Genomic DNA, 12,159 nt, shown 5'->3' with positions numbered 1-12,159 from the left:
GGTTATTTTCAGATTACGACAAAATCTAACGGTCCTAACTTTTGTACCAAACATCACACAAGTGTGTAAGATATAAACAATACAATCTTCAGAAACTAAGTATTTTTCATTAAATCTTTTGTCTTTATTTCTGATGCCATATCATGTTCTACAAAATATCTCCCTACATACAACAAGATGTCAAAATGAAAGGTAACAAACAGTAAAAGAAAGGCAAGTTATTTTACAGATTGGATAAGGAATTAGCTTCTTTCTGATTATAATCTTTGAGAATTTGAACGAAAACAAGTATTGATTTAAAAAATATTCTGCAATCATTTATGAAACATCTTGTGATAATTTCTCCAATTACGTGAACTGAAAGCTCCATCAACATTTCTCTTGGCTTCATTTTATAAACACAACCTGGTCAAATATTTGTTAATGTGCTTTTGTCAAACCATATCCTGAACAGTTTAAATCATCGAAAACTGACCTTTGAACTTCTTAAAAAATTGATAGCTGATTATGCTAATTAATTTATAGAGAAGACAAATAATTTGACTTGGGACCATAACTTGAGGCTCTGACTGTGTTTGCATTGAATGATCGTGTAGTCAAGCGCACTGGACTCAAGCTCTGGTGCTTCAGACCAGCAGAGTTTGTTACATCAACTTATGGGCGAAACGCAAACCCCGAGGTTCCGAGTGTTGTGTAATGAATGTAAAAAGAACCCAGTACACTTACAATGTATCGTTACAAAAAGGGATTTGTGCTGTAAACCATACCGCACCTTGTAAATTGTTACATTGTGCGTTGCAAGTATCTTATTATGTTGAACATAGCACAGCATACATTGTAGAAAAATCATGAGCACTTTGAGACATCCTCCGTTTTCGGAACCACGCGCTATAAAAATGTAATAAGCATAAACTAAAGTTCTATAAAATATGGATTTCATGAACTGCTCTAGGAAATATGACAAAACATAATATTAAATTTACCAATCAGACAGGAAAATAATTTCCAAGTTTCAATGTTGTTGTTTCAATCTTTAGATTGAATTTTTCCGAGGTCAAATAGCAAAATGAAATGGACCACTTCACTAATCCCTAAAACCTAACTCATTGTGAAGAACTATTCAAAGTTAGTTTACGAACACATCTTTTGAGCGTTAGATTATCAGAACATTAACGTACATTTGCAAAAGAAAAATTGTATACTTGAATGAAATGAAGATTTTGAAAATAGAGTGAATGTAAGAAACTGTGGAAATTAACGACTTTACCCCCAAGTATGCGTCAACCTAACTGTTGCAAACACTTAAAGGTGTTCAATTAAAACAGCTGGACTTTCTTCATCTCAAAGAAAAATCAGTTCATATTAAACCTTTCAACCTGTTTTGCAGGGATTGAAAATTTCTGAAAATGAAAACCACAATTTCTGAGGATACAAGACAAATAAAAAAGCAATCAAATGTATGGACTTTTTCTAAATAATAACTCTTAATTGTAAAAAATATTACTTCTAATATACTGTGAAGATACATACATTTCAAATAATATTGTATTTACATGTAATGTACAAACTACGTTATATTAATTTACAACAAGAATATGTCAATGATTTGATGCTAAATTTTAAGCACTGTTTCATTTCTTGATTCTAATCATCAGGCTCACTCCTTTATTCAACAAATCAGAAATAAAATTAGCTGTTTAATCCCCTTTCATTTTAATCCCCCTTCCATCATGATCTTAATCCCAATCGGTCTTAATCCCAATTCCCTTTCATCTTTTAAATCCAATCCTCTTTCATCTCTACCTCCATCTCTTTCCGTCTCAACCAAACGAAGAAAGTAAAATGTTTCTCTTTTGAATAAAGCCATGTTTCTGTAATGTTCATCGCACAACGCAACCTTGGAACTGTCAACTTCATGCAAATCCACAGATCACATCAGAAACGGTCATTAGAAAAAGCTTCAACACTTTGGAGCAGGCAGTTTGGGGTTTAGTTTTAAAAAGACGTTCGAACGAAGCAGTTAAAATGTTCTCTTTGATACATCACATGCCCACACCCCTAACAAAAAAAGGAAAACAAAGCTAGCCAAGAAAAGTTGACAAAGAAGAACAGATTGCAACCTAGTCACAACCTCCTTCCAGTCTTCCCTTGTATTTTCATGTAACTTTTATGAGGAAATCTTTATTGTGAGTAGTAAACTATGGCTGAGTTTACACAAGGACCATTTGTCGACTAGCGGCTGATACTAACCGGTACTCGTAACATAATGTTAAATACATAGAACTATCTACCACTATTTGAAAAAATGTTCCTTGAGCAAACTCGGCCCAGATAGTCATTTTTTTTTTACTCATAATAGAATTATGGCATCTTTCTAGAAGACATTGTTTTATGGTTGTCACTATTCTTAAATTTTACACCATGCAAAGCTTGAATTCTTTGTTGCTTATTATTGAAAGATAAAGGATCCTCAAATGAGCTCCGTCCACGGCTACCCGTGTCACCTGAACACACAGGTCAGAGGTCAGGAGGTCAACAGGTCAGAGATCGGGTCAACAGGTCAGAGGTCGAGTTTGAGGTCAGTCTTGATGAATGGTGGGCTACCTTGTCTCCTGTGAGAGGGTGAGAAGAAATACATGTAAATAGTTATCTCAAGCACACTGTCTGTCAACTTCAAAACCAAAAGCAAATCCTGCTTGCATTTTCAACACATAACATGCAAATAATGCTTATTTTTCTCTCACTGAACAAAAATCAGACTAATTACAGACCTTTTGGACGACATATACTCATACCAAAATAGTTTGATAAATCTTGTTTGTGCTTGTTTCTTTTTGTGAACTTTTCAATAAATGAGTTCAAAATACATCTAAGAAACAACTATTTCAAAACACATTTTATTGAAACAAAAATGCCAATGAATCAAAACTTGTTAGTATATTTACATGCTTTCCACCCCCAAAAAAACCCTAAATTCTTCAGGGTGACTGCTACATGCTTTACATGTTGTACGTACACACAGACGTGTGCACAGAATTGACAATTGGGGTACCTTTGTGTTTGGATAGCTTTGAACGATTTACATCAAAACATGTAAATGTAGCTACTACAATGAACTCTACTCCTATGGATCCTGCAGTCTAAATATTATCTGTACAACAGCTTCCCCTCCATAAAAAGTTCACACACTTCTGAGCGATGTGCATTGCAGATTTACCCCATTGTGTTGGTAATGCTTTTACAGCCACATAAACATTTCATGAGCACTTTGAAAAGGTACTGGCACAGGACAAAATGCCAAACAACAAACTCGGCATAATAAAACTTTGTGTTGTTAGGGCATAAAATAGAATAATAAAAGCAAATGGCTGTGTAGCCAAAACGAAAACTACAGGAATTTGTTTCAGGCTACTCTAAATGTAATCCATGAGTAACATGGAACAGCACAGTCCTGTTTCCAAATTCTTTTCAGCTCAGACTATTTTCGTTTTTGTGAACAATGTCTTGGCCAGGGTAATGTCTTACTCGACCCTCAGCTCTAACCCAGCCCCAAGGCAACCTTAAGCAGCCAGCGTGACTCAAACCGACCCCTATTCAGGGTTTTTTAATCAAGCCCTGATCTCGCAATTTGGGAAAAACTAAATCCTACTGAACAATAGCAAAGTGCACCCACACCAACCAATGTCATTACTGCAGGAATTTGGTGCCAACTGAAAAAGAAAAGGCTGAAACATTTGGCGGGATTTGAGATCGAGTTCTAAAGAGGTCAATGGGTAAACAAGTCTGTGGTGCTTGCTTAGTAATAACAGGAATGTGTATGAGAAGAAGACAAGTAACCAGACAGAGAAGACCAGTGTTGTGTGAAACCTGTCTCGCAAACTTTCTCTATTTGCAACAAACTAAAGTAAAAAGTCAACTTTTTGTACGTACTATTAACAGTTCAGAATTTATGAAGCCCATAAGTTTGATATCAAACAGTTATGACCCAGTACTCTTAAGGCCGAGTCACACTGCAGCGATAACGATCACTACGCAAAGAGAACACATTCTATTGGTTGAATTGCTCCATGCAGAATACGCACATGCTCATTCAACCAATAAAATGTGTTTCTCTTTGCGTCATTATCGTTATTGTTCTCGTTATTGCTGCAGGACCGGGCCTTTATGCAGATGAATACATGTAGCTTCACCAACTTCACACTGACAAATATCTTGGCACTCATTATAATACCTTTGCCAAGTTTATCTCATACTATCTTAAAATCTTAAGGTCACAATGGAATATAATACATGAATGAAACAAAATTCTATGGAATCCAACAGAGTTTAGCGGAACCCAACAGAATCCATGGTGTCAGCAGAATCCAGTGAAATCTAATGGAATCCGTTGGAATCCAACAGAATGCAACGGAATCCAACAGAATCCAATGGAGTCCAGTCCAACAGAATTCAATGGTATCCAATGAAATCCAACAGAATTCAATGAAATCCAACGGAATCCAACAGAATCCAAGGGAATTCACCAAAATCCAATGGATCTAATTGAATCCAATGAAATAACAGAATCCATTGAAATCCAATGGAGTCCAGTCCAACAGAATCCAATGGTATCTAATGGAATCCAACAGAATCGTACAGAATCCCACGGAATCCAATGGAATTCACCAAAATCTAAGGGAATCCAATGGAGTCCAATGAAAGCTTATGGAGTCCAGTCCAACAGAATCAAATGGAATCCAACAGAATCCATAGGAATCCAACAGAATCCAATGGAATTCACTAAAATCCAATTGAATCCAATGGAATTCACTAAAATCCAATGGAATCCAATGAAATAACGGAATCCAATTAAATCTAATGAAGTCCAGTCCAACAGACCAACAGAATTTAATGGAATTCAATTGAAACAAATGGAATCCAACAGAATCCAAAGGAATCCAATGGAATCCAACAGTAAGACGTGAATTAATGCGACCAAAATCTCAAGACAAATCTTGCTATAAGATCTGGACAGATTTAGGAAAACCAAAGGTTATTGTAGTAATGATTTGAAACTCACCTTCTTGTATTCTTTGGACAGATCTGTGAGCTCCAGCTGAACCTTGTTCTTGTCTGATCGTAGACTCTTAGTGGATTTACTAGACCTATTGGACCTGGTCGATCTAGCCGACTTAGTTGATCGGCTTCTGGTTGACGTTCTCTTGAGCCAGTTGTGGCTGATAGATCGATGAAGGTTTTTAAGACTTGACTGAGCAGCGTTGGTGACGATCCAAGGGTGTTTGAGCGCCTCGGACGCTGGTAGTCTCTCGTTGGGATTAATCAGAAGAAGCTTGCCGATAAAATCTTTACCAGATGATGAGATGTCTTTCCATGGCTGGGAAGAAGGGAACAAAAATAAAAATAATCAACCATGGAATTCAATTTAAAGGCAGTGGACACTATTGGTAATTATTCAAAATAATTATTAGCATAAAACCTTTCTTGGTGACGAGTAATGGGGAGAGGTCGATGGTATAAAACATTGTGCGAAATGGCTCCCTCTGAAGTGCCATAGTTTTTGAGAAAGAAGTAATTTTCCAAGAACTTGATTTTGAGACCTCAGATTTAGAACTTGAGGTCTCGAAATCAACCATCTAAACGCACACAACTTCGTGTAACAAGGGTGTTTTTTCTTTCATTATTATCTCGCAACTTCGTTGACAGATTGAGCTCAAATTTTCACAGGTTAGTTACTTTATACATATGTTGAGATACACTAACTGTGAAGGCTAGTCTTTGACAATTACCAATAGTGTCCACTGCCTTTAACAGCATTCAGAAAGACAGAAAATGACAAACATAGAAGAGGAAGAAACAAGTTTAAACACATTTCTATGCTTTATTTGAGAAGTCTTTCCATGGCTGTGGAAAAAAACATACCAAACAAACATGGATTTTTTTTTTACGAAATTGCGACAGAAAACAAAAAATGAAAGACAAATTAAAACATGTTCGCATGCTTGTGAGGTTTCCATTCTTAGCGGACGTATACAGGCCAGCCTGACAGGCACTAGACAATCTCACTTGATGTATCCCAACATATGCACCAAATAACATAACTGTGGAAAATTTGGACTTAATTGGTCATCGAAGTTGCAAGAGAATAATGAAAGAAAAAAAACACCCTTTTTGCACAACATTGTGTGCTTTCAGATGAAAAAGGGCTCAAGGCCTGAGGTGTTTTAATATTTGAGCGAGAAACTACCTCTTTCTCAAAAACTAAGTTACTTCAGAGGGAGCTGTTTCTCATAATGGTTTATACTACCAACAAATCTTCATTGCTCATTACCAAGTTAGTTTTTAAGCTAGTGCCTTTAAGCTTATTTTTGAGTCTTACATTCCACCACAATGCCTAGCTGATACGAGACATAGAATTCTGAGATGCTATCGTTTTAAACTCTTCAATTCACATTCCTTGAAGAAGTCAAAGGGGCATTGGTCACCACAGCAGTGAAGACTTCCCGGAAGATCATTTCAATGGCAGACTATTGAGACGCTGGCAGCAGCAGACAGAAAGGTTTTTTTTTTTTGCGGCTCTGAGAGTGCAGGAAAAAGGGCAATATAACGTGCATAGTTGAGCACACGCACTACTAGTGAAAACTGCGAAAAAAGGACCGTCTAAAAGTCTCTCCCATTGTTTCATATTCTAACAACAGTGAACTTGAATCTGAACTACCCGCAAACAGTTCACATTTGTTTTCTCTAGACGAGGAACTTTATACACCTAAGTAAATCAACTAAAACAAAAACAGCCGATTTGTCATAAATCATCATCGGGGATGTAGTTTAACATGAGTTCCCAGGGTTCAACACATCATGCCAACTGGGTCAAGCCCCGCTTTCCCACCAACTGCAAGATGTCTTATTGGTCAACAATTGGTTCACACTACCCACTTTGAAATTGGGACCCTTGGTAATAAGACACCCCTCCCCTGTGAGCCGCAAAACAATAGGGAAACAAGCAAGAGATTACCGTCTACCAGTGAAAATTGAAAAACTGGATAGCCGCCAACAAATTGGAGCCTGCTGTCCTCAGGTATTTATAAAATGACTACGCAGGAAGAAAACAAAGCCCTGCTGGAAGGAACGGGAGGCCTTACCAGGGGTTCTACCAGACAGACTCAAATCCTGGCTGATAACAAAGTATTCCATGAACAGTATGCCGGTGGATAGAGGTCAAGTTTGACAGGTTTGGGGATGTGTTATTGTTGTTGGAGGGAAAGGATGGTGCCGTCAGCGAACAGTGCCACAAATAAACAACTTTTTCTCTCTCTCTTCTGGGCTCAGCTTCATAGAGCTGCTTAAGCATGAAGAAGTTGCTAAGCACAATAAAATTATGTTTACCAGATTCAAGTTACTAGCTAAAACACCATTATACAGTACAACATGTACATGTAACTGACTCTCATAAGTTCAAACAAACTAGCTTAACAATGCCAACAAACTTAAGTATTAAGGCAACAAAAACAACCAAGGGAAAAAACACGCTCACAAAAGCAACGTACAGAGTTTATACCTGCTAATTGGTTTTCTTTGCTCTTAAAGGCAGTGGACACTATTGGTAAATACTCAAAATAATTATTAGCATAAAACCTTTCTTGGTAACAAGTAATGGGGAGAGGTTGATAGTATAAAACATTGTGAGAAACGGCTCCCTCTGAAGTAATACTTTTAAAGAAAAAAGTAATTTTCCGCAAGATTTAGAATTTGAGGTTTCGAAATCAAGCATCTGAAAGCACACAATTTCATGTGGCAAGGGTGTTTTTTTTTCTTTAATTATTATCTTGCAACTTTGACGACCAATTGAGCTCAAATTTTATGCATGGATATTTTATGCATATAGTGTTGAGATACAGCAAGTGAGAAGACTGGTCTTTGACAATTACCAATAGTGTCCAGTGTTGTTAAAGTGCTTCCTTCTTATGAAAAAAACTCTCTGCTTTTTATATCGTCATGGACAGAGGAGATATTTTTATCTTGGAGTAACTTCTTCCCACCTGCCATGCAAAGGTCAAGCAGCAGCATGAGGTCACGACCTCAATAATGTCCATCCCCAGAAGGGTTCTACCTCGGACCTGTAATAACTTGGTAGTTCCAATGACATTGTTCGGGCACTGACCGTTTGGCCGAAGAAAAAAAAACATCTTGAAGTAATTTCTGATCAGGGATAAGTTTACTGATTGTTGTGTCAATAATGATGTGTAGAAAATTAATATCGTTTGCTCGGGACTATAAGGCCATCAGTGCAGTTTGTGTGGATTTAATAATTTAAAGACAATGGACACTTTTGGTAATTGTCAGAATCCAGGATTCTCACTTGGTGTATCTCAACATACGCATTAAATACCAAATCTGTGCAAATTTGAGCTTGATTGTTCATCGGAGTTGCGAGATAACTCAGAAAGAAAAAACACCCTTGTCACACAAAGTTGTGTGCTTTCATGTGCCTGATTTCGAGACCTCAAATTCTAAACTTGAGGTCTCTTTTGTCTGTACTGTTTGAATCATGGCCAGTTTTAATTTCCCCAGTGTGGGATAATAAAGTTCTTATCTTATCTTATCTTATCTTATCTTATCGAAATCAAATTCGTTGACAATTACTTCTTTCTCGAAAACTATGGCGCTTCAGAGGGAGCCGTTTCTCACAATGTTTTATACCATCAACCTCTCCCCATTACTTGTTACCAAGTGGGGTTTTATGCTAATAATTATTTTGAGTAATTACCAATAGTGTCCACTGCCTTTAAATGCTTTCAATATTATTTTGAAGCTGCTGGTAAATGGAGTTTACTGATCAAGAATGGTCTTCAAAGTTTTTATTTGGCAAAAATTAACATTCATTTTCAAAGTATAATCATTGTTATTTTTTTACTTTTAAATTCATACATATTTTTTCGTTTGAAAGACCTTTTGGTCATTTTCAAGTATGAAGTTTCAAGCAATGACCTTAATAGCACTAATCGACTATGGTCTGCATTTTCAAGAACTTTTTAATAACATAAATGTACAACCCATTTCAAACATGCCACATGCAATGACTCAAATTTATCGCCCTACTCTTTAGCTAAGCATATTCGGTGTCTAGGTGACAAGAAAGAATGTCTCGCTAATGACTCAACCTCCTTTGTTTTACAACCTGACATTACCATAGCTCAAGTAAACTACAAAGTCTGTCACGAAGACACATTCATTGATTTATCAACTATTAAGAGAAAGAATGTGACTTTCTGAGCTCTCAGGTGGTACCATCGCCTATGTATGAATGTCTTATCGTTAAATTCTGACATAGCTAAAATTCCTGGTCTGGCTTGAAAATAGTCCCCCCGCAAGTTCAAGTCTTCCTGGGGGGAGGGGAGTGGTGAGACAATTCCAAGGTGGTTAATAGAATTGTTTGGAATAAAAATTTTTTTACTGCACTTCTTATAGAATAATGGTGCTGCGGGATGTTAGGAACTTTTGGGGCTTTTGAGTGAAAATGTAATATAATTTAGTTTGGAAATGTGTGAGGTAAAACTTTTGTTAGGACGACTAAAGAGAAAAATAAAGCGGAGAATGGAGTACAGTTTGTAGACAAAGATGAGTCAAGGGTATCTATCAACAGGTATGGGCTGTACATTACACAAACAGTAGCAGGATCTCCCAAGCTCTTTTTACATTTAATCTATTAGTTTGCTCAGATATAAAAATATATTAAAGACACTGGACACCTTTGGAAACAGTCTTCTCACTTGGTGTATCTCAACATATGCACAAAATAACAAACCTGTGCAAATTTGAACACAGTGATCAATTGTGTTCAAATTATCTGATAATAATGGAAGAAAAAAACACCCTTGTCACACAAAGTTGTGTGCCTTCAGATGCTTGATTTTGGGACCTCAAAATTTAATTCTGCGGTCTCAAAATCAACTTAGTAGAAAATAACTTCTTTCTCGAAAAATTATGTTACTTCAGAGGGAGTCGTTTCTCACAATGTTTTATACTATCAACAGCGCTCCATTGCTTGTTACCAAGTAAGTTTTTATGCTAACAATTATTTTGAGTAATTATCGATAGTGTCCAGTGCCTTTAACAAAAGTAAACTTCCACAGAAGTCAATGGTTTGAACACTCTTACTAAATCCTTGTGACCTTCAGCTATTTATTTTAGATCATTTCATTACAGACATAATAGTTTCAAATTCCGGACGGAATCATGATATAGGGTTGAACAAAGAAAAAATTGACTAGAATGGGATTTGAACCAACGACCTCCAGAATCATGTAACACATTGCTAGCTTTGCTTCATCTGACTTTAACTAGACTGCACAGTCCCACGGTTCGCTAAAGACTATACACAAAGCTTCCATCAATAAACCGGCCGGATGTTTTGTTCAAACAGTTCTCATCAAGTGTTCGTGCCAGTCACTGCACTAGTTTTGCGGCGGTGTCTTTTCTGTATATTACTCTGTGATCAATCACTACATCTTCACATCATGGTCTAGGAAGCTGGAGAAGTTGAGGTAGAGGTCAGAAAGCCTGCTGGATTCCTGGAGCGCTTGTATCTTTTAAGACAATGAGGAGTCTGTAAAATCATCGCAATTCATTGAATGTCTTGCATTAAAATCTAGGCTTGATGTCGGTAAGCTGTTAACTGTCCTGTATGCTTCGTTTTTTAAAGGGCAGGGGCACCAAGGCATTTTCTCCTAGGTTCTCCTAGGTCCTAGCTCTATGGTTTAACAACAACTTTGCTGATTTTGCCGAGGGCAAACAAATCTGAAATCAGACTTGAGTAGGAAGAATATCATCCCTGCTAAAAGTTAAAGCCAACAACTATTATTCCCCCACCAAACTGGACTCTATTCCCCCACCAAACTGGACTCTATTCCCCCACCAAACTGGACTCTATTCCCCCACCAAACTGGACTCTATTCCCCCACCAAACTGGACTCTATTCCCCCACCAAACTGGACTCTATTCCCCCACCAAACTGGACTCTATTCCCCCACCAAACTGGACTCTATTCCCCCACCAAACTGGACTCTATTCCCCCACCAAACTGGACTCTATTCCCCCACCAAACTGGACTCTATTCCCCCACCAAACTGGACTCTACACTAAACCTCAACAGAGGACTCTTGATGTTATTTACAGCTTGTTTTGTTGGCATTTGTGAGTCATAATCCGCATTTTATGATCTTCCAAACATACAGGGTGTTTACCTTCCCTTCACCATTCGGTATATAAACCTTCAACATAATATCCCCCAGGCTTTAATATAAATGCTTCCAGGTTTTGTAAACAAACTTTTCCCTAAAAGCGAAGCCCAGGAATCATGTGAAGTTCCATCAATTCATCATATTTTACGATGTTAGAAAGTTGAGTTGATCCTAGATTTAAAAAACGATAATTCATTGTATTTGTTTACTGTCTCATTTTATGTGTACTATTTTTATATTTTGTGAAACCTATTCATTTTTAAAACAAACCACATGCTTTTTTTCGAACATCTTCTGTCAGCCCCAGGTATCACAAATACTTCCGATGGTTCTCGCTCCTTCCAGAGCGCTGCTGTGCATCTTTGGAACCGTTTACCACACAATGTCAAACAGGCTTTAACTACCGATCAATTTTAGACCAGAGTTAAAACACATTTTGTTCAACCAATGTGAATGCTAATTTCACTTTCTGCCTTTTTAAACATTATTTCTTAAGTGCATAGGGACCTTTCAGTGATATGCGCTATACAAGAACTGTCTATTATTATTATTATTATAAAATATTGTTCTTTCAGCTGATGGTGATATCTTGAATAAGTTAAAGGCAGTGGACACTATTGGTAATTACTCCAAATAATTATTGGCATAAAACCTTTCTTGGTGACGAGTAATGCGGAGAGGTTGATGGTATAAAACATTGTGAGAAACGGCTCCCTTTGAAGTGCCATAGTTTTTGAGAAAGAAGTAATTTTCCACAAATTTGATTTAGAGACCTCAGATTTAGAAATTGAGGTCTTGAAATCAACCATCTAAACGCTCACAAGTTTTCGTGTGGCAAGGGTGTTTTTTCCTTTCATTATTATCTCGCAACTTCGATGACCAATTGAGCTCAAATTTTCACAGGTTTGTTATTTTATGCATA

At 37.1% G+C, this 12,159-nt stretch overlaps 1 protein-coding gene across 1 annotated transcript in view; it reads right to left on the bottom strand.

Moving 5' to 3' along the window:
- Positions 1 to 98: 98 nt before the first annotated feature.
- LOC117289246 (serine/threonine-protein kinase H1-like) overlaps positions 99 to 12,159 on the bottom strand; it is a 30,803-nt gene continuing 18,742 nt past the window's right edge. The window contains exons 2-3 of the mRNA XM_033770274.1: positions 5,060 to 5,374; positions 99 to 2,612 (exon numbers count right to left, since the gene is read on the bottom strand). Coding sequence (XP_033626165.1) covers positions 2,601 to 2,612; positions 5,060 to 5,374 — 327 coding nt within the window. The 3' untranslated portion in view covers positions 99 to 2,600. The remainder of the gene's footprint in view (positions 2,613 to 5,059; positions 5,375 to 12,159) is intronic.

This window comes from Asterias rubens, chromosome 4 (genome assembly GCF_902459465.1).
Source record: "Asterias rubens chromosome 4, eAstRub1.3, whole genome shotgun sequence".
NCBI classification, from domain to species: domain Eukaryota; kingdom Metazoa; phylum Echinodermata; class Asteroidea; order Forcipulatida; family Asteriidae; genus Asterias; species Asterias rubens.
This window is presented reverse-complemented; position numbering and strand designations above follow the sequence as displayed.